This window comes from Mobula hypostoma, chromosome 8 (assembly GCF_963921235.1).
Source record: "Mobula hypostoma chromosome 8, sMobHyp1.1, whole genome shotgun sequence".
Lineage (NCBI taxonomy): Eukaryota > Metazoa > Chordata > Chondrichthyes > Myliobatiformes > Myliobatidae > Mobula > Mobula hypostoma.
This window is the reverse complement of record NC_086104.1, coordinates 28,465,709-28,489,939: the sequence shown is the minus strand read 5'-3', so window position 1 is coordinate 28,489,939 and position 24,231 is coordinate 28,465,709. Positions and strand designations below refer to the sequence as shown.

The window sequence follows — 24,231 nt, the reverse complement described above, 5'->3', positions numbered from 1 at the left end:
GCTATACACCATCTGGTCCAGGTGATTTATCTACCGTCAGACCTTTCAATTTCCCAAGAACCTTCTCTCTAGTTATGGTAACTTCGCATAATTCATGACAACTGACACCTGGAACTTCCTCCATACTGCTAGTGCCATCCACAGTGAAGACTGATGGAAAATACTTACTCAGTTTGTCCGCCATTTGTCCCCCATTACTACCTCTCCAGCATTGTTTTCCAGTGGTCTGATAGGAGACCATTCAGCCCATTGAGTCTGCTCCCCCCACTTCATCATGGTCGATCCCGGATCCCATTCAACCCCATACACGTGCCTTCTCACCATTGCTGGCCAGAAGAAACTGCAGTTTAATCAAGGACAGGGGAAGCAGACAAGCCAGTTATCTTTGTTTCCCCCTTTTTTGTGGACTCTAAACTGATTCTTACTCTTAGATAATCTAATCAGAGCAACTAAATGGACACAGGAAGCTTCGTATAAGGATCTGCTAAACCTGAGACCATTCTCAAACAAGTAGCTATTTGTTATGTAAAGGCCGTGGACGCTGAACTGATTCTTGTTCTGGGACAATCTAATCAGAGCAATAAACCTGAGACCATTCGCAGAGGAGTAGCTACTCTGTAAAATGCCAAACCTGCAATCTGTAATTTTGTTAGACTCTGTCTGGGTTGCCTTATTTTACTGGTTTGGACCAGTCAGAGTGTAAAGGCACAAATACACAAGGCTGGGTTGGGCAGAACCATGAAACAATATTGGTTGTAGCCCTGTACAATGACCAGTAAGAAGGTGACCCTAGGTAGGTCAGGCAACCGTTAGCCAGTGGGATGGAGATCCAATGGTTCAATTGATGAGGAACAGTATAAAACTCAGGAACTCCAAATACTCAGGGGCGATAACTCTCCAGCAGGCAGTGACCAACCATCGCGATAAGGAGGACCCTATGGACACATGGAGATCGGAACCACAAGGAACACGTGGCCAGCGCAGACTCCTTTCCCAGGTAATACCTTTTCTTTGCATCGACTGTTCATGGAGTGTCAGGGATTCTAGTAGGCAGCACACAGGTAGATAAGAATGTGAACCCATCTGCTTTTTAGTAGAAACAATAGAAGTTACTTGTCGGTGAATACAGATTCTCTGTGCCTCACTGATCATTATTACAAGGGGTGATTCTTGTAACACCATATCCCTTGATGCCTCATCCAATCAGGGATCTACCCCATGGACTTGGCCTCCAATGCAGTCTGTGGCAGAGCATCCCACAGACTCACCACTCTCTGGCTAAAAAAAAATCCTCCTTACCTCTGTTCTAAAGGTTACCCCTCAGTTTTGAGGCTGTGCCCTCTAGTTCTGGATACCCCCACCAAAGGAACATCCTCCCCACACCCACCTTATTTAGTCCTCTCAACATTCCATTCTTGCCTCTCTTTTACATCTTATGTATCTGAAGAAACATTTGGTTCTCTTTAATACTACTGGCTAGCTTACTTTTGTATTTCATCTTTACCTTCTTAATCACTTTCTAAGTTGCCTTATGTTGGTATTTGAAAGCTTCCCAATCCTTTAACTTCCCACTAATTTTTGCTCTATTATATGTCCTCTCTTTGGCCTTTATGTTGGCTTTGCCTTCACTTGTTAGCCACGGTTGTGTCATACTCCTTCCTCTTGGAATGTATACAACCTGTGCCTTCCGAATTGCTTCCAGAAATTCCAGGCCTTGTTGCTTTGCTGTCATCCCTGCCAGTGTTTTTTTTCAATTGATTCTGGCCAACTCCTCTCTCGTGCTTCTGTAATTCTCTTTACTCCACTGTAATATGGATACATCTGACTTCATCTTCTCCTCAAATTTCATGGTGAATTTAATCATATCATGATCACTATCCCCTAAGGGTCCTTTTACCTTAAGCTCTCTAATCAAATCTGGATCATTGCACAACACCCAATCCAGAACAGCTGATTCCCTAGTGGGCTCAACCGTGGGCTGCTCTAAAAATCCATCTCATAGGCATTCTAGAAATTCCCCCTCTTGGAATCCAGCAGTAACCTGATTTTCCCAATCTACCTGCAAATTGAAATCCCCCTTGACTATTGTAACATTACCCTTTTGACTTGGTAACCTTCCAACAAATTTAACTGTTATCTTGTGACTAAATTTTTCTGGAAGCTTAAGCATCTACTGATTGTTTGATCCACTCCAATTGAGGCTCTCTCAAAAAACTCCACTGAACTAGTCAGATACAACTTCTCCTTCATGAAGCTGTGTTGACTCTGCTTAAATAATTAGGTTACAATTTTTCAGATAAGACCATAAGAAATAGGAGCAGGAGTAGGCCATCTGGCCCATTGAGCCTGCTCCGCTATTCAATAAGATCATGGCTGATCTGTCCATGGACTCATCTCCACCTACCCGCCTTTTTTCCATAATTCTTAATTCTCCTATTACGGAAAAATCTATCCAGCCTTGTCTTAAGTATATTTACTGACATAGCCCCCGTTGCTTCATTGGGCAGTTAATTCCACAGATTCACTACTCTCTGGGAAAAGCAGTTCCTCCTCATCTCCATCCTAAATCTACTCCCCCGAATCTTGAGGCTATGTCCCCTAGTTCTAGTCTCACCAACCAGTGGAAACAACTTTCCTACCTCTATCTTATCTATCCCTTCATAATTTTAAGATAGAGGCTTCTTCTGAATTCCAGTGAGTACAGTCCCAGGCAACTCAATCTCTCCTCATAGTCTAACTCCCTTATCTCTGGAATTAACTTGGTGAACCTCCCCTGCACCACCTCCTAAGCCAGTATATCCTTCTAAAAGTAAGGAGACCAGAAATGCATGCAGTACTCCCACTATGGCCTCACCAGTACCCTGTACAGTTGCAGCATAACCTCCCTGCTCTTAAATTCAAGCCCTCTTGCAATGAAGGCTAACATTCCATTTGCCTTCTTGATAGCCTGTTGCACCTGCAAACCAACCTTTTGCGATTCATGCACAAGCCCCTCCACACAGCAGCATGCTGCAATTTTTTTTACTATTTAAACATTAATCTGCTCTTTCATTTTTCCTTCCAAAGTGGATGATCTTGCATTTACTAACATTGTACTCCATCTGCCAGACCATTGCCCACTCACTTAACCTATCTATATCTCTCTGCAGGTGTTCTGTATCTTCTGCACAATTTCCTTTTCCACTCAATTTAGTATTATCAACAAACTTAGATACACTACTCTCGGTCCCCTCTTCCAGATTGTTAATGTATATCATGAACAGTTGTGAGCCCAGCACCGGCCCCAGCAGCACTGCTCACCACTGATTGCCAACCAGAGTAACACCCATGTATCCCAACTCTCTGCTTTCTATTGGTTAACTAATCATCTACTCACGCTAATACATCACCCCCAACTCTATGCATTCTTATCTTATGGATGTCTTTTATGCAGCACCTTATCGAACGCCTTCTGGAAATCCAAGTAAATAATGTCCATCTGTTCCCCTCTATCCACTGCACTCATTATATCCTCAAAGAACTCCAGTAAGTTTGCCAACCAGGACCTGCCTTTGCTGAATCCATGCTGCGTCTGCCTGATTGATCCATTTCTTTCCAGATGCCTTCCCATTTCTTCCTTAATGATAGCTTCTAGCATTTTCCCAACGACAGATGTTAAACGAACTGGCCTAGTTACCTGCCTTTTGCCTATATCCTACATCCTTTTTTGAACAGTGGTGTGACATTTGCTGTCTTCCAATCCACCGGGACCTGCCCAGAGTACAGAAAATTTTGGTAAATTGTCACCAAAGCCTCTAATATAACCTCTGCCATTTCCTTCAGTGCCCTGGGATGCATTCCATCAGGACCAGGGGACATATCCATCGTCAGGCCCACAGGTTTGATCAGCACTTTTAGTGATAGCTATTGTATCAAGGTCCTTAGCTATCGCATCCATAACATCTCTCTTTGGCACATTAGGTGTGTCCTCCACTGTGAAGACCGACACAAAATGGTCATTCAAAGCCTCCGCCATTTCCTCAGTACCCGATATCAATTTCACCTTCTCGTCCTCCAAGGGACCTACGTTCACATTAACCATCCTTTTCAACTTTATATAATTATAAAAACTTTTACTATCCAGTTTTACATTTTGTGCTTGTTTACTTTCATAATCTCTTCCTTTTCTTTATCGCTCGCTTAGTGGTTCTTTGCTGCTTTTTAAAGTTTTCCCGATCTTCTAGTTTCCCACTACACTTGGCGACTTTGTACACACAAGCTCTAGTTTAATGCCTTCCTTTATTTCCTTAGTTATCCAAGGCTGGTTCTCCCCATCCTTATGGTCCCTGCTTTTAACTGGAATATACTTTTGTTGAGCACTATGAAAAATCTCTTTGAAAATCTTCCACTGTTCCTCAACCGTCCCACCATATAGCTTGTTTTCCCAGACTACTCTGTCCCAATTGTCTCGCATCCCATTGTAGGCTCCATTGTAGTTTGAAATCGAATTATTGCACCCTCCATTTGTATGAGAAACTCAATCATACTGTGATCAGTCTTTCCAAGAGGATCCTTAACTACAAGATTGCTAAGTTTACCTGTCTCATTGCACAGGATCAGATCTAAGATAGCACATTCCCTAGTAGGTTCAGTAACACGCTGTTCAAGAAAGCCATCACAGATGCATTCCATGAAATCCTCCTCAAGACTGCCTAGACCAACTTGATTCACTTAATCTATGTGCTGCATTTGTTAATAATCTATTTTTATTTTTCCTTGTTGGTTAAATGAGATACTTACCGTTTTGCCTTCCTCCTTTTTTGAGTTGGGTGTCTTATTGGCAGCTTTTCTATCCTCTAGCACTTTTACAGAATCTCAATATTTTTGGAAGTTTATAACTTATGTAAACTCTTTGTACCCATTTCTTTAAGGATGCTAGGATGCAAGCCTTCGGAGTGTCTGATTTCAATTCTCTAGTGATGGTATTGGTACTTAGTCCTGCCCAGTCTCAATAGGACATTTGTAGTATCTTCTACCAAGAAGACAGATGCAAAATATCTTCTCTTCCATGTTCTCGTATCCCCTAACTGTTTTCTCATCTTCATTTTCTATTGGGTTGATGTTCATTTGGACTTACTTTTTATTTACTCATTGTCCCATTTTATATTCCTCATTAATTTACCCTTTATTGTTTGTTTTCTCTCACTTTATCATCAACTGTATGTCATTAATTAATCTACATCTCTCCCCTTTATACATGAAAATATCAAATATTTAGGTTTGCTATATCACCCTTGTTAAGTTGTATCACAATCTTATTTGTTTACAAGCATATCTATGTAAACTAATCTTGTTAAAATGCAGAGGTAATAGTGGCATCCACACCGGGCTTCGAGATGAGTGGTCCTGGGTTCAAATCTGCCCCGCTTCTTGCATGCTTTCCATCTGTTCTGGGTTGAGCATCGAGTTGGCAACTTGGCCTCATAGAAGACAGCCAAATGCTATAGAATCAGCAAGGTTGCTTCCCGATGTGCCACAAGGCACGAAGAGGAATAACAACAACAACAATCTTGTCAATATAAGAGGCAGGCTGGAAGAATTCAACCTGAGACAGCTGCATTTTAAAGAACATAGAGCAGTACAGCCCTGAAACAGGCTCCTTCAGCATATGATGTCTGTGCTGAGCACGATGCCAAATTAAACTAAACCAATCTCCCTGCGCATGATCCATATCCCTCCGTCCCCTGTATGTTCATGTGCCTGTCCAAATACATCTTGCATGCCACTATCATGCCACCTTCCACAGATAGCTCCTTCCAGGCACCTACCACGTTCTGAGTAAAAAAACTTACCCTGCACATCTCCTTTAAAATTTTATCATCTCACCTTAAATCTACATCCTCTGGCATTTGACACCTCTGCCCAGACTGAAACGATTATGACTATCTGACCTATCTATGATTTTACAAACCTCCATTAGGTATCCCCTCAACTGCGGTTCCTCCAGCTTCCCCTTATAGCTAAGATTCTGTAATTCAGGCAGCATCCTGGTTAATCTCTTCCACACCCTCTCCAGGGCTTCCACATCATTCCTGTAATGGGGCAAAGAGAACTGTACACAATACTCCAAATATGAACTAGCCAAAATTATATACAGCTGCAACATGACATCCTGACTCTGTGCCCAAGGAGGGCACAGCTAAAAAGAAATTTGGACTGGGATATGCAGTGGTTCTCCTCTTCAGTCACACCACGCAGACCAAATTAGCTTTCTGCACAGAACAACCTCTATTGTTCAAAGTCGAGTTTATTGTCACTGCACAAGTACATGCATGCACATTTGCCATGAAAATCTTACTTGGATATAGCATCAGATAAGCAGTGCTCACAAGAAAAGAATTAGTTACAAATTACACATTTTTTTTACAAGAAAACACAATAGGAACAAAATTAAACTCAGTGCATTTTAGTAAATCTTCTGATTTAGGAGAGCAAGAAAAATGCAATCTATCTGATAAGAGTTTTATTCTCAGAACTGGACCGTATGAAGCATTTTCAAGTTACACGGCAATTAGTTTCCACCTTCAGTTCCTTTATCTTTTATTGTCTAAGGTTACAAACTAAATCACACAAATTCTTATTTATATTTAAAATGCTGTAAATAATGAGCAATTGAAAGCCAAGCATTGGGAGATTCTGAGTAAAAAAATGCTAATCCAGCACAAGGTTTCTGGAACAAATTATCGTCACAACCATTGAAGCAGATAACATAAATGAGAAACCTCTGGGAAGTAAATAATGAATATATGTGAGCTTCTACTTGATGTTGGTCAGCTCAGCCTCTTTTCAGCTCTTTGCAATAAACTAGCGGTAGAAGTACAAACACAAGAGATTTTGCAGATGCTGGAAATCTTGAGCAACACACGCAAAAAGCTGGAGGAACTCAACAAGTCAGGTCGGATTTATGGAGAGGGATAAACAGTCGGTGTTATGGGCCAAGTCCTGATGAAGCTTCTTGGCCCAAAATGCCAACTACTTATTTCTCTTTACAGATGCTGCCCGACTTGCTCAATTCCTTCAGTATTTTGCATGTTACAGTGGAAGTACAATCCTACACCAATTTTCCCTTTCTCCTAATGATTAAATGTTTTGTCATAGTTTAACTAAAGCCATTAATGACTCTTCTTCAGAAGAAAGTGGTGTTAAAGTGTCAACAGAGATTCAGACTTACATCTGGGGTCATGTAGTTCAGGGCACAATGCACTAACGTGTCATGTCTATTGTAATTGATCACTGATAGAGGGATAGATTCCAAGCCATAGAGCAGATATTAGCTCAGAGCTGATTAGTTACAGGGTCCACATGATTAATTTAAGTCACCTTAAATAATAGTTACAAGCTGCATTTGGAGTAACCATGGTGCAATGATATTATTTAAACTGGGATTTGTAACATATATGACATAACAACAATAATACCGTGGGGAGGTTTGCGGAGAACCTGTGACATTCCAAATTAATCAGGAGTTGGTGAAATGAGATAATAATGAACCAGTAATCTATGTTAGGTAATTATAAAGATAACAGTAAGATCGGGGGCTAAAACATTTTGATCAATACAAATAAAGGAGTTTCACAATGTGATTCGTTTGCAAAGTCCCATGACACAGGAACACTACAATTCTTTAGATAACAAGTGAAATGTTTCTTAAACTTAATGTGAGGCTGACAAAAGCAAAAATTATAGAGAAAATAGCATAGGCAGACAATAACAATACAAAACTATTCTTACATACTTACATACTCATTAATTTTTCAGCCAAAATTATGGATCTGGAGAATAAATGATGTCAGATTGAATAATTCCTTCCATGATTAAATAGATCACCTGCTCAGCATTCTCATTAAAAAAGAAATTCAAACTTTCTAGAATTAGTGCCTGATTGCAGTCACAAGATAAACTCTGTTTATTTTCAGATAAAATCCAAAATATTAAAGCATTATTATATGTATATTTGTTTTATAAAACACAGAGAAAAACTAGCGAAGTGTAAATAGAAATCTGATTTTGTGTGCTTATTTTTCAGCAATGTATTATCCATGACTGAATGGCATGGATAAGTGAAAGATGGATGGAAGTGCCATCTCTCTTTGCCTTGCAGTAATCTTCTTGAATTAAAAAAGAAGTGCTTGACCTTTTCTGTTACTTCAAGGATAACTCCCCAGAGATTCCAGTGCTCTGAGCAGAGGAGAATATTTCAGTGCTGAAAACACAGGCAGAAATTCCCTATTGGATAAAATATTGCTTTTGGCAAAACACAGGATATAGACTCAGATGAAGTGGTGTTGAAATGTGCACAGTGCGCAAAAACAAGGAAACTTGTGAAATCTTTTGACCAAAAAAATCTACTGAAGGAGGCTACTCACCCGCAGCACCTGATCTGCCATTCACTCCAGGAACAGAAGAATCAGTTTCCAACATCTCTTCTGGGAAACTGGAATCCTTACTCAGATAGGCTTTGCCGCCTCCACCTGCTGCTATCACTAGTGGGACTGGTTTCCCCTTGTCCATCTGGAACATTTCAGAGACCAAGTACAATGTTAAGTATGATAAAAGGAAATTAAATTAAATTTATTTTTGGCATCTGGAAAGTTTTCTCTAGTTCAAAGTCTGAATTAGGAAGTTATCAATGCCTGCAGAAGTGAAAATTTGTTTTTAAAATGAAAAAAAACACTATTTTAATTACTTGGATCTTTTCTATATAAACACATTCATGTTACTGAAGGCTGTGTGATAGTAGGCTACCTGCAGATTGGTGAAATACTGCCACCCTGTATTTATGGTCCCTGAACTGATCCGATAACCTTACAGTTATGCCTCTCGTATTAACCATTTCTGCCCTGAGAAAAAGTCTCTGGCTGTCCATTCTATCTATGCTTCTTATCATCTTGACACTTCTACCAAGTCACCTCTTCAAAGAGAAAAGCCCTAGCTCACTCAACCTATTCTCTTAAGACATGCCCACTAAGCCAGGCAATATTCTGGTAAACCTCCTCTGCACCCTTTCTAAAACTTCCCCAAACTTCCTATAATGAAGTAATCAGGACTGAACACAATATTCCAAATATGGTTGAACCAGAGTTTTATAGAACTGCGACATTACCTCGTGCTTCTTGAACTCAATCCCCCAACTAATGAAGGCCAACGTACTCAGGATATTTCAAAGCACTTGACAGTCAATAATATTCTTCTTCGATATGGTGTAGCAGTAGTTACTTAGGTCATCAAACCAAATAAAAACATTACTGAACAAATCCCAAACACGCAAACAAATCTGTTCTAGAGGACATGAGATTTTATGAATTATAAAAATTAAATAAGTATTTTACTTTTAATGGAAATGCAGTTCCCTAAGCATTAATTTGCTAGAGTGTTTAGAGTGAGGGTTATAAATTCAGTGACACAGTTGGCTCCACAATACTAATCTATTCTTGCTGTTGTTATGATTGAACATAAAAAATAATATTACTTATATTATAAAGTGCCAATTAGACTTAATTTGAAAAGTTCTGGCCAGTTTTGATATTCCTTCTTGAGAAAATTACACTTGACTTGAAGTATATTTTGTGATGATTCTCAGAAATAAGTATAAACTATACCAAGAAACAGACTGAAGTGAACAGGAAAGGTAAGGCTAAACACTTTGAGATGTTCACAGCAACAAATGGATCCCACTATTCAGTAAGGTAGGGGAATTCACAACAAAGCAACATTGGCTTCACCTTATTAACAATCAACTCAGAATAAATTTTCTACACAAAGTAATGAAGATATGAAACAATTGCCCAGAAGGTCACAAATATAAAATTAATGGAATTGCATGAAAGGACTCAATTAGTTATAAGATTAAGGCACCTTTAATTGTACCACAGAATAATAAAGTGAGTAATTCAAAACTCTGCCAATTCTTTGGGTGCAATGTGAGCAGTCACTGTGACAAATCTTTCACTGGCCTTTGGCCAAACTCTTCTCTTCTAACAGGGGTTTCACTCCAGTCAAGAGCAGTTAAAGTCAATCTCCAGAAAATGCACCCTTTGCTTAATGTAAAGGTGTATGGATGAAGAAGTTGGTTCTAGCATGCCTAGAGGAAATAAGTGGTTAGATGATGAAATTTTAAAGTCAGGTATAAACTGAGGAAAAATGCTGAAAAAGTCATTCATGCAGACAAATAAAAGGATGCAACTGGATTTTGACTGTAGTATTCTTCGGTGAATCCCAGTAGTGTGGCGGTCAACAAGACATACAAGTCAGCACGTACAGTACTTAGACATGTATATAGCGAGGGTGCGGAAGACTTGCTCAGTGCTGTACTGGTCAATGTGGAGTGGAGAGCATGTTTGTAAAGCTGGGGGGAGCAAAGGATGTTGGGAATGATGAGGGTGTGGGACAGGTGGCAGAGGAGGAGTGCCGGGGCGGGGGGGCAGTTTGGGGGGAGGTAGGTGGCGTGGCTTCAAACATACCCAGTCTTGAGACACCTGGCAAGGTTATTTGATTCCAAACAATGGATTTATTGATCGTTACAGAATGTGTCTCTGGCGCTTCCTCCTCCCTCCCCTCTCCCTTCCCCATTTCCCAACCTTGATCTAGAGGAACAAGAAAGTTGCTATAGGTATGATTTTGTATTCTAAAATACGGAGGGGTGAAGTCAAACTTTGCAACTTGCTGGAGCGCAGCTGACAGGGTTTACCCACCTCCCCCCAGTATTGCAACCACATTCCTCTGGAGTGATCACCAGATGTTCAAAAGCATTTAGGATTGAAGAATGCATAATACTTCAAGTTAAAGGGAATCACCACAAGGATTACCACTATGGGGAAAGGTTCATTTAGTTAATCACTGGAGTGATTATGTATGCAGTTAAGTGAGTTAAAGTCACAGTTAAGAGGTGAAACTGTGCTACTGTGTTAAGGCTACAGAGCACATATTAATGCATATATTTTGTAGCATTCCCTATCATATAATCTTTGGTATATTTCTGTAATAATTTATGTCACATTATTTACTGTAACCATATGTTATTTGTGATGTATGCTCAGTCTTAGTAAACTTTTAAAGAGTTCCATGTTGAACTCTAAGACTTGATTAGTTTTAAACTACCATAATGAGTTCAGGCTCAATTCAGAGAATAGACGGGGCACAAGACAGCCGGCAGCACAGTGAGGGGCTTTATTGGAATAAGTACTGTGGAACAGTCCCTGAGCTCACAAGCTGTCAAAGCTCAGAATCAGCTGAGACCTCCTAAAAAATGTGAAATCCAGTAAAGAACAGTATAACACACACTTTTAAAAACTACTTCAGAACAGACTTAAACTAATTATGTGCTCCACCTATCTCTTTAATGGGAACTGATTTCTTCCATTTCGTTGAATGGAGTGCTGACCTTGTTTTCCATTCAACCTTGCACAGGTTCAAGCAAGCAGATGTCCCACCCTGAGAGATGGGAAGCCTGTGGACGGCTGTGATGCTCAATTGCAATTACAAGATTGTGCAGCAGAGGAATGGCTGACAGTTTGGAGGAAGATGTCACCACCATCTTAACTAGAACCACAGAACACTACAGCACAGAAGACAGGCCATTCGGCCCTTTTAGTCTGTGCCGAAACTTTATACTGGGAATGTTGCTCCTTATAATATTGTGACTCGAGCATAATGAGGGAAAGGAGGTGCAAAGAAGAATGATGGGACCTGCAGATATTGAAGGGTGGGGGAATGAAGCATAGTGGAAGGTGTAGGAGGTCTAATATAATGCATCTTTCACAATGGAATGTTGTTCCTCAAATCAAATGAGGAATTTCATATCGAGTGACTGTTCCTCACTAGGACCACTATACCAGTGCTTGACTGCATACACAACACTCACAACCCCTATCATAGACCATTGCATTGCAATACCTTTGGACCATTTGTGGTTCAATCTAATTAACTAATCCAGAGTTGCAACAAATATCTTTGTTACTTGTAAGTTAATAACTTTCTCAAAGAAGAAAAGGCTATGGACATGACAAGATTCTAAAGTTTTCGATGGATCTTTCTTGGATCAACGCTTTGCACCATATGAAAACTCCAGAATGTTTTTCAGAGGGGAAACTCCCTGAGCATGTCGTTATTACATCCTTAACCTTCCTTCCAATCATGGGCACAAGTGATATCTTCTGGTGACATGCTTTGGAACAGGTAGACAGCAAACATCCCTTAAGGGGGTGACAAATTCAATCTGTGACATTGACTAGCATTTTGATTGCTACAACTAAGAGTGATCACAATGGGTAAGAAATTGTCCTGTTAAGTGCTGCCTCTGAAGAAGCAGATAACTGCATGAATCCGACTGAAGCTTCCGAATCAGCAAGCTGCCATGAAGCAGTGTGAGCACTGCTGTCTCACGATCAACTGGGTTTCTGATCACTCTGCCCATTCTGTAACAATTTCTGTCAATTTTTCCCGGAGGTTAAAACATCATTTTTATTTACAGAGTCATTTCCGCATTTATCCCAGCACAGTTCGTTAGCGAATCAATGCCTATTCGTCGGGTGCCCAAGCCATTTAGTCCTAGCGCAAACACCTCAGCTGATTCATTTTGGTATATTTCTATTTGGCAATTGTTTTATTTCAACAGCTTTTACTTATAATTATTGCCCCTCTGTTATTTGTTGGAAATTATTTTTCCGAGATACGCTAAGACCAAATAGCTTCTTTAAAATACAGGGAAATAGTGATGACCACAAACTAAATTAAATTGTTTATAATTTTCTATTACTCAAGGAAGTAATGACATTTATAGCCACTATACAAATATTTGCAGCTTTTCTACTGTTGCTTGTGTTTATTGTTTAATAAATTTATTGGGCAAAACTGAATTGCTGCCTTGTAATCTGCTTCAGGAATGCTCTTTCCAACTCTTGTTTTCCCTCTCTACCATCATCCACTTTATGAATGGCAATGACATTGAAGCTGTTGAAGTCTTTGAGTGCACTAGATTTTTATTCTATTGACTTAATTTGATATAATAATAACTGTGTTTTTGTCCTTTCTCATTCTTTGTAACTTCTTTCATTCCGTCTTTTCAAATGTTCAATTGAGAGTGAGAACTTAGCTCTCCTATTGTATTATTCCTTGTTGAACAGTGCTCAGAAATTTATCCAGGAATGGTAGCATTCAGCCTGCTCTATTATAGCTAAAGCTCATTCAATTTTTTTCCAAAATCCAATTTCAAATCAATGAAAGCTGTATGAAGTACACTGACATTACGACATAGCTTAAGTTCCATTGCACTCCCTGCTATTGATTTCCCTTCTCGTTTGACTTTAAAGATTAAAGATTAGCTTTATTTGTCACATATATATCAAAACATCAAAGCATACAGTGAAATGCATTGTTTGTGTCAAATTAAGTCAGCGTGAATTGTGCTGGTTAGCCTGCAAGTGTCTGCATGTTTCTGGTACCAACGATGCATGCCAACAGCTCAACAACTCTAACTGTACATCTTTGGAATGCGGGAGGAAACCAGAACACAAAGAGGAAACCTACATGGTCACAGAGAGGACGTACGAACACCTTACAAACAGCCGATGGAATTGACCCCCAATCGTACAGCTGGCATTGTGCTAACCACAACACTACTGTAACGCCTGGCTTTGAGTTCTGCTGATCAAACTTTTCGATGTTCCTTTCTGCACAGAGTATGAATTTATGTATTTGGTAACACATAACAGTAAGAATAGGAACACTTGCTGATCTTGACCATGCTGAAATCCCTGAACTTTCTGAACTTCCTGAAAATTTAGCGAGTTAGACATGCTGCAGGCATAGAGGGGGGGATAAAAGAGATTGGACAACTACCAGGAAGGGCAAGAAGTGCAGACAGGCATGGCAGGAGTTCCCTAAATTTATTCCCCTTTCAAACCAATATATTGTTGTGGATTCATTTAGGGGAGGATAGCTTCTGAGGAAAGCAAAGGCAGGGGAGGGGAAAGTCTGTAAGTCCTCAAAAACAGGCAACAAATGATAATGACGGGGCGATTCACTAGTGAGGAGAACAGACAGGTATTCTGCTTCTGAGAGTGAGACTCCGGAATGGTTTGTTACCATCTTGGTGCCAGAGTCAAGGAGACTTAAACTGAACACAGAACATTATGAAGTGGGAGGGAGAACAGCCATTGGTCCTAATGACATAGGTAGAAGAGGGGGGTGTTGGAAGTCTTGAGGGACATTAAGGTGGCTAAATTCCAGGGCTTGAGCAAATGTATATTAGGGCATTGTGGGGAAACTAAAGAAGAAATTACCATAAGACCATAAGACAAAGGAGCAGAAGTCGGCCATTCGGCCCATCGAGTCTGCTCCGCCATTTTATCATGAGCTGATCCATTCTCCCATTTAGTCCCACTCCACGCCTTTTCATGACCATTACTGTGGCCACGGCGGAAAATTTTGAACCTTCCTTGACCATGGGTGAGATAGGCCAATCACATTATCACAGGCAGCAAAACAGGAACAGAAACATCAACTTTTAAATAGCTTTTTAAACATTAGACAGGGAATTAAAAAATGGAAATATGAAATGACATTACAGTAGAAGCTGAAAATTATAAATAAACTCTTTTGATTGATTTTGCTTCATGCAACTAAATGGAAAAAAAAACCTCTGTGCATTTAAAGGTTAAATCTATATTGGTTCCAGTGATTTCCCTTGGCTTTCAGTGGTGCTAGTTCTAGGCAGGGTAACCAGCAAGGGTCTGCTGTATCATGATAGAAACTATTATTATTTCTGCATTTCATAATAAAACATAGAAATCTTCAGATTGCAGACAATAGCATGGAGTAATAACAATGAATACTGGAAGCTTCACTATGAGTACTAGCCATCTTGTTTATTTTATCACTTAATTAACCGAATTATTGATGCGTTTTCATCCATAAGTCTTTTAAGTTGGGCATTTTGCTTTTACCATGACATTCTATAATCGTGGTGTCACGAAACTATTTCCATTATTCACTTTGATTTAATTTGTTGACCACTATGGACCACCTCCTTTAGGTGTCTTCACCCTTTCTGTGCCTCAGACATTGCTTGCAATGTAAGTGCATCTTTGCATTCTCCTTACTCTCTTTTTCTCTTTTATTCAGCAAGAGATTTTAAACTTCTTGCACTTAAATCCAGCATTCCAATGAAATACTGGAGATTATATTAATGTTTTCATGCATATAAACTGACAGAAAAAGACCAAATGAAATCTCCTCAAATAGCTTAAGATGGAAAAGTGATCTAAAAATGTCAATAAAAATTTAGCAATCAAATGCATTATTCCGAAACAAGAAAAATCAGATATATAAAGGTTACAAGGGCTTAAGAATTCCATTAAGCAAGGTCATCAGAGATTGATAGACCCATCCTACTCTAATCGGAAACGAAATAGGCAGGCGCTTAATATTTTAGTTAAGAATAACCTTTGCATTATGTTATATGATAATGTAGCTTTGATGTTAAATTAATCCCGGAGGGTTAACTTTAGTAGCATTCAAGCGACTAATGATGTGAATTAGGTTTATTATCTAGATGGATGCAGAACAGAAATACATACTTGCACTGTACCATGCTAATTTAGCCAAAAAAGGTATGATGGGGTGGAAAGGTTGCAGGAAATAGCCTTGTCCAGACTATAATGGAGCTTATTCATTCACTTAGTACTTCAGGCCTAGGTAAATGAGAACTGAATTGTTTTTGTTATACAGTAAAAAATGGAAGAAATATGACACTTTTGATAAGCACCTCAATTCTTCTTAAGGGGCTGAGGAAGAGAAAGAGGTCAAGGGCTTTGCTTGTCCTTTCTCAGGCTGAATGAGAGTCAATGCACTGGTTCTCCGGCGTCAGTGGCAGTCACTTATTGCCAAACTAAGTTAAAGTGTGCAACAGTATTAAGATATAAAGTGGTTAATGTTATCCTTTACACTTGACAAAGGGAAGTAGGAGTTGGGTAAATCTCATCACAAAATGAGTATTCTGCTTAACCTTTTACTTCATCTAAGGTAGTCCAGTTCTTTACTTACTGGTAGATGAGAGCATAAAATCATACAAGAATGGAATATTGGGGAAGGTAATTTGAGATAGTCCTTGGGTTGGAAATTTCAACAACCTATTTAAGTAATCCCTCTGTTTTGCCATAAAAATATTTCCGTATGTCTCCTCAGTTCTGTTTTCAATTAGCTTACTGTTTGGCCATGAACCTTTCCGCCTATTAAAACTATTCCAATTTATTTGCTTCATAAAGGACATTTATAATGCTGAACATCTCTTCTCTTTGTTTCTTGGATCCAACAACAAACTACCAACCTCTCTAGTTCCTTCAAATAAATAATGTTTATATTTTACTGTGGTCTTTCGATCCTGGTGGCTATAATGCAAGTTGATACACCTAAATGGTGGTGCATTGGTTCTCCAGTTGATGCTACTTGAAAAAGACTGAGCGCAATTTTGTTGCTTTGCTGATAATGTTGAGGACTCATAGTATTTATTGATATGTTTTTACAAATGATCCCACTACTTTTAAAGTCTGTATACCCCCAGGTCTCCTGATCCCTAACTGATTTGTTTTGCCTTTCTCCTTTAAGTTGAACCTGCTGCAAGTCTTTAATTTTTTATTGGTATATTTACATTTTCCTGATTCCTGAATAAACCTAATGATATTTGCACTACCATGCTAATTTTGCCTAAAGAGATATGATGGGGTGGGAAGGTTGCAAGAAATAGCCTAGTCCACTTTTCTTTGGAAGTGGATGTCAATAATAAAGCCAGAATATGTATTCAGTACAAACCAGACTTGAAAAGAGATGTTAGTGAACAGATGGAGCTTTTGGATGATCTGTCATTTTCCTTCATGTTTCTCCTATTTTATTTACCAATCATCTCATCCAGTCGCAACTAAAATTGCTGCATCTTGTTAAATTCATCAAAATTGTGTTCGCTTATATCTTCACAGTAACTGTTTCTTTTATGGTTAATAGATTTTCTTTTAAAGTTCCGTTTCATTGAATTACTTGAATATAAATTCTGCAAGTGCCGTGGTGAGATTTGAACTCTTATCTTTGAAGCAACACTCCAGTCATCAGGACAGTAATTCCAAGTCAAATATCATAGTGTGCTACCAACCTCGACAGTGCTCAGTACATTTCCAAGTCCCAGATTATCAGCAAACGTTGAAATTTAGCACCTGTATATCCAAATTCAAATAAACAGTATACAGTATATCAAAAGCAGCAATGATAATATGGCTGAATGCCTAGCAACTTACTGTAGACTTCACTGCACTTAGAAAAGTTCATACAATGGTGCTATTGTCTCCTTGACCCCATGGGTTTTAATTTTGCTTGCAATGTGCCAGATCACAGAATCCAATTTAAGCTGCATTATGGATGATGTTAAAAGCAAAATGCCTTTTTTAAGTAACTGAAAATTTCATCTCTGTTAGTGATGCACAATGATGACATTTCTTTTGTTGCTTTGTGTCACTATGAAAATGCAACTCGGGGTTAGATGGTTTTAGTCCACAAGACCATAAAACACAGGAGCAGAATTAGGCTGTTCAGCCCTTCAAGACTGCTCCGCCATTCCTTTGTGGCTGATCCCGGATCCCATTCAACCCCATACACCTGCCTTCTCGCCATATCCTTTGATGCCCTGACCGATCAGGAAATGATCAACCTCTGTTTTAAATATACCCATGGCCTTGGCTTCCACCGCAGTCTGTGGCAGAGTATTCCACAGATTTACTACTCTCTGGCTAAAAAAATTCTTCCTTACCTCTCTTCAAAAGAGTCATCTCTCAAATTTGAGGTTGTGCCTTCTAGTTCTGGATACCCCCACCATAGGAAACACCCTCTCCACATCCACCCTATCTAGTCCTTTCAACATTCACTTGGTTTCAATGAGATACCCCCGCATTCTTCTAAATTCCAGTGAGTACAGGCACAAAGCTGCCAAATGCTCCTCATATGTTAACCCCTTCATTCCCGGAATCATCCTCGTGACCCTCCTCTGGACTCTCTCCAATGACAGCATATTCTTTCTGAGATATGGGGCTCAAACTGTAGACAATACTCCAAGTGTAGCCTGACTAGTGTCTTATAAAGGTTCAGCATTATCTCCTTGCTTTTATATTCTATTCCCTTGAAATAAATTTCCCTTAACTGGATGAGATGATTGGTCTGAAGAATGTTTACAGACTCAACCTGCCAATTAAACTTCTGGTGGTCTTGCAAGAGGACTCCTAAGTTCCTCTGCACCTCTGATGTTAGAGCCTTCTCCCCATTTATATAATAGTCCGCACTATTGTTCCTTTTACCAAAATGTATTATCATACATTTCCCAACACTGTATTCCATCTGCTACGTTTTTGTCCATTCTTCCAATCTAAGTCCTGCTGCAATTAAGTTGCTTCCTTAGCACTACCTACGCCACCACCTATCTTCGTATCATCCGCAAACTTTGCCACAAAGCCATCAATTTCATTACCTTAATCATTGACAATCAATGTGAAAAGCAGTGGTCCCAATACTGACCCCTGAGGATCACCACTAGTCACCAGCAGCCAACCAGAAAAGGCCCCCTTTATTTCCATTCGCTGCCTCCTGCCTGTCAGCCTTTCTTTTATCCATGCCAGTATATTTCCTGTAACGCCACAGGGTTTTATCTTGTTAAGCAGCCTCATTTGTGGCAGCTTATCAAACTCCTTCTGAAGATCCAAATAAATAACATCCACTGCCTCTCCTTTGTCCACCCTTCTTGTTACTTCCTCAAAGAAATCTAACAGATTTGTCAGGCAAGATTTTTCCTTTACAGAAACCACGCTGACTTTGACTTATTTTGTCATTAGTCTCCATGTACCTTGAAGCCTCATCCTTAATAGTAGACTCCAATACTTTCCCAGCCACTGAGGTTAGGCTAACTGGCCTATAATTTCCTTTCTTTTGCCTTCCTCCCTTCTTAAAGAGAGGAGTGACATTTGTAATCTTCCAATCCTCCGGGACCATGCCAGTATCAAGTGATTCTTGGAAGTTCATGACTAATGCATCCATTATCTCTTCAGCAACCTCTCTCAGGACTCTGGGATGTAGTCCATCTGGCCCAGGTGACGTATCCACCTTAAGACTTTTGAGTTTGCCTAGCACTTTTTCCTTTGTAATAGCAATGGCACTTACTCCTGCTCCCTGACACTTGCAGACCTCTGGCACACCGCTAGTGTCTTCCACAGTGAAGACAGATGCAAAGTACCCATTAAGTTCATCTGCCATTTCTTTTGCTCCCCATTACTACCTCACCAGCATCATTTCCCAGTGGTCCAATATCGACTCTCACCTCCTTTTTACTTCTTATATAACTGGAAAAACTTTTAGTATCCTGCTTTATATTATAGGCTAGTCTGCCCACATATTTCATTTTTTCCCTTCTTATAGCTGTTTTAGTTGCCTTTTCTTGGATTTTAAAAGCTTCCCAATCATCCAACTTCTCACTCACTTTTGCTACCTTATATGCCTTTTTCTTCACTTTTATGCAGGCTTTAACTTCCTTTGTCAGCCATAGTTGCCTACCCTTGCCATTTGAGAACTTATTCCTCTGTGGGACATATCTATCCTGTGCCTTGTGAACTATTCCTAAAAAACAGGCATCTCTGCTCTTCCATCATCTCTGCCAATATCCTCCTCCAATCCACCTGTGCAAGCTCCTCCCTCATGTGTCTGTAATCCCTTTATTCCATTGTGATACTGATACATGTAATTTATGCTTCTCCCCTTCAAACTGCGGTATGAATTCAATCATATTATGATTGCTACCTCCTAAGGGTTCCTGTACATTAAGCTCCCTAATATCTAGGTTATTACAGAACACCCAATCTAAGATAGCCTTTCCCCATATATGCTCAAGCACAAGCTGCTCTAAAAACCCATCATGTAGACAATCAGCAAATTCCCTCTCTTGTGATCTGACAAAAACCCGATTTTCCCAATCCCCTCGCATATTGAAGTCCCCGATTACAATTGTGCCATTACCCTTATTACACGCCATTTCAAGCTCCCTTTGAAATCTCATCCTCATATCTTGGCTACTATATATGATTCCCATAATGTTGTTTTCACCCTTGCAATTTCTTAACTCCACCCACAAAGATTCAGCATTCTCTGACCCTATATCACCTCTTTCTAAAGATGTAATTCCATCTCTTACCAACAGAGCCTCACCACCACCTATGCTTTTCTGCCTGTTCTTTCGATACAAAGTATATCCTTAAGCTCCCACCCATGGCCTCCTTTCAGCCAGGACTCAGTGGTGCCTGAACAATCTCTAATTGTCCCACAAGTTCGCCCACCTTATTCCGAATGCTACGCACATTTAAATACAGCACTTTCAGTCTTGTGTTCTTCGTCCTTTTGAATTTTGTCTCTGTGGTACAATTTAACTTTTTGCTCTATTTGCCTTTTTACCCAGTCATTGGCTTGTCCTTCCTTACATTCATATTACACCCATCATCTACTGATAGGGATGGCTAGTCATGATAGGGACGGATGTGACAGAGGTGGGGGAATTGCATTACTGATCAGGGAAAATGTCACAGCTACAGTCTAAGATGATGAACTGGAGGGTTTGTTGATGGAGATCAAAAATAAGAGAAGTACAATTACTTTGTAGGAAGAGGTGCAGTCGACGTTTCAGGCCGAGACCCTTCGTCAGGACTAACTGAAGGAAGAGTCAGTAAGGGATTTGAAAGTTGGAGGGGGAGGGGGAGATTCAAAATGATAGGAGAAGACAGGAGGGGGAGGGATAGAGCCAAGAGCTGGACAGGTGATAGGCAAAAGGGGATACAAGAGGATCATGGGACAGGAGGTCCGGGAAGAAAGACAAGGGGGGGGGACCCAGAGGATGGGCAAGAGGTATATTCAGAGGGACAGAGGGAGAAAAAGGAGAGTGAGAGAAAGAATGTGTGCATAAAAATAAGTAACAGATGGGGTACGAGGGGGAGGTGGGGCCTTAGCGGAAGTTAGAGAAGTCGATGTTCATGCCATCAGGTTGGAGGCTACCCAGAGGGAATATAAGGTGTTGTTCCTCCAACCTGAGTGTGGCTTCATCTTTACAGTAGAGGAGGCCGTGGATAGACATGTCAGAATGGGAATGGGATGTGGAATTAAAATGTGTGGGCACTGGGAGATCCTGCTTTCTCTGGCAGACAGAGCGTAGATGTTCAGCAAAGTGGTCTCCCAGTCTGCGTCGGGTCTCGCCAAAATATAAAAGGCCACATCGGGAGCACCGGACGCAGTATATCACCCCAGTCGACTCACAGGTGAAGTGTTGCCTCACCTGGAAGGACTGTTTGGGTACAATTATACCCCTCCTTGTCTTTCTTCCCGGACCTCCTGTCCCATGATCCTCTTGTATCCCCTTTTGCCTATCACCTGTCCAGCTCTTGGCTCTATCCCTCCCCCTCCTGTCTTCTCCTATCATCTTGGATCTCCCCCTCCCCCTCCCACTTTCAAATCCCTTACTCACTCTTCCTTCAGTTAGTCCTGACGAAGGGTCTCGGCCTGAAACGTCGACTGCACCTCTTCCTACAGATGCTGCCTGGCCTGCTGCGTTCACCAGCAACTTTGATGTGTGTTGCTTGAATTTCCAGCATCTGCAGAATTCCTGTTGTTTGAGTACAATTACTTTGATGGGATTATTCGTTGTCACAGGCGGTTGTGGAGGCCAAGTCTTTAAGGCAGAGCTTGAAACATTCTTGATTAGTCAGGGCATGAAGGGATACGGGGAGAAGGCAGAAGACTGAGGCTGAGAGGGAAAATGGATCAGCCATATGAAATGATGGAGCAGGCTCGATAAGCTAAGTGGCATAATTCTGCTCCTATATCTTATGGTCATATGGTCTCATTATATTAAGCTTCCCAACAGTCAAGTGAAGATGGATGAAATGGTATGTAGACAGATCCTGGAGAGATGTAAAAACAAATGGCTGTTTTGGTGGGTGAGTTTAATTTCACCACTCTTGACTAGGACTTCCTTTGTGCCACAGGTTTACATCTTGTATTTGGAATTGAACCTGGCCAGGTGATGAGCATTTCAGTGGGAGAGCGCTTTAGGAACAATAATCATAACTGAAGCTTTAAGGTAGTTACGGATAAGAATAAGACTAGACCTTAAAGTAAGTGCTAAATTAGGGCTAGGTTAATTACAAAAGTATGAGACAGCAGTTGGGGAGAGTAGATTGGAAGAAGCTGCCATTATGTAAGTCCACGTCTCACGTATGAGACTTGTTAAAAGGGGAGCTGGATAGAATGCTGTGAGAAAGAAAGACACGGATGCAGAGTTTGGAAATCTCGGATGATGAGAGATGTTACAAATTCAGCGAAAAGGAAATAAGAGGCATATCTATGCTGAAATTTGGCAGGGCCTTTGAAGCATGTGAAGGAAGAAGGAAAACACGAGGAAATCTGCAAATGCTGGAATTTCAAGCAACACACACTAAAAATGTTGGTGAACGCAGCAGGCCAGGCAGCATCTATAGGAAGAGGTACACTTGACGTACCTCTTCCTATAGATGCTGCCTGGCCTGCTGTGTTCACCAGCATTTTTGTGTGTGTGTTGAAAGGAAGAAGGAAAGAGCTTAAAAAGAATGCGAGAGGCGTGAAAGATGCAATTAACTATTTTTGGCTATTAGGATTAAGGAAAATGGCAAGGCATTTTATACATGCATTAAAAACAAGAGCGTAGGACATCTCAGTGACAAGGAGGGAACTTATGCCTACAGTCAGAGGAAGTGGGCAAGGTGCTAAATTAATACTTCACATTGATATTCACCAGGGAGAAGGATGTGGAGGGTAGTGAGACCAGGGAGGAGTATAATGATAGTCTTGGTCATATTATTATCAAGAAGGATGAGGCACTGGATCTCTTGGAGTATATTAGGGCCATTTTTTCCACTCTGGCTCTCTACCAGCACAACTCACTTGTACTATTTCAGCCACTTCTTGCAATCTCACACATTTTTGTTTATCATATATTTATCCAATGCCTTCTTCAATACCACAATTCAACCTGTCACCAACTATATCTGCAAGCAGTGCATTGCAGATTCTAACCACCAGCTGTGGCAAAAAATATAATGGATAAACCTCAATCCCTTCCTCACTCCTATCTCCATACCAAAACCAGAAAAGCCTTGGTCCACTCCCCCTCAGGGAAATCCCAACCTTTCCCCATAGTCCATTGACCCACATCCCTATCTCTTGCCCCACACCAGTAATGAAGATATCTTAATCCCTTTCCTACAGCTCTTCCTCACCCACCCCAAATTGTACTGGGGAACTATACACATTCCCTTCGGGCATGCTCTCTCTCCACATGTATATCATGTGTTACAATGAAGAAAGTGTCAGTCAATCCCTTTTATAAGGAACTCCTCACCCACACTACCCACATTTCCATGGACCTGATTGATCTTAGGAAGTAAGGACCAGGCAAAATCTATAAAATCCATAATGTCTGGTCTCCTGCTACCTTGTCCCCATGCATTGCTGGTCAGTAAGTGCCCTGCAGTGCTGGTGAACTAACATTGATGTATGGTGGTGTTCAGTGACATGCAGCCCAAGGGAATATCTCGAGTTAATCTGAAGTTTGTAATGACTTCATTTAAATCAATTACAATAGCTCTTCTTATCAGGGAGAGCACTTCAAGCTTATCTAAAAGGCCTTCTGGAAATTTTCAATCAGGAGTAAAATGCCACAGATCTGACAACATGGACTTGTGCCCGATCCTCCGATTCCCTAGCACAAGTCTGTCCTTACGCTGCTGGTTTTTGCAATCGTTATACAGTATCGCCCCTCATGTTTTCTGATTTCAATGACTGGAAATGCACAATACTATACGCACTGACTCAAAACTATACTCCCAGCAGGACAATAGCCCCAGTACAACTCAGTAACATTTATGTTATTGATCAATTAAACAGAAGTTTGCAATGAAATAACATTTCTTCCCAAGCTGTTTCGATAAGTACTTTGGATTTTAATGGTTTGCAATTAGATATAAAATTTTATTGATAACATGGAAATAAAGGAAAAAATATCGGGCTGGCTGGTGGTGCAATGACATCAGCGCTGGACTCGGGAACGGAGGTTCCCGGGTTCAAACCCAGCTGGGTCCGCTCCCGAGTACG

At 40.5% G+C, this 24,231-nt stretch overlaps 1 protein-coding gene across 3 annotated transcripts in view; it reads right to left on the bottom strand.

Moving 5' to 3' along the window:
* LOC134350426 (ALK tyrosine kinase receptor-like) overlaps positions 1-24,231 on the bottom strand; it is a 1,308,522-nt gene that overhangs the window by 107,315 nt on the left and 1,176,976 nt on the right. For all 3 annotated transcript variants that reach the window (XM_063055604.1, XM_063055603.1, XM_063055605.1), the window contains one exon: positions 8,406-8,550. In XM_063055604.1, the coding sequence (XP_062911674.1) occupies positions 8,406-8,550 (145 nt within the window). The remainder of the gene's footprint in view (positions 1-8,405; positions 8,551-24,231) is intronic.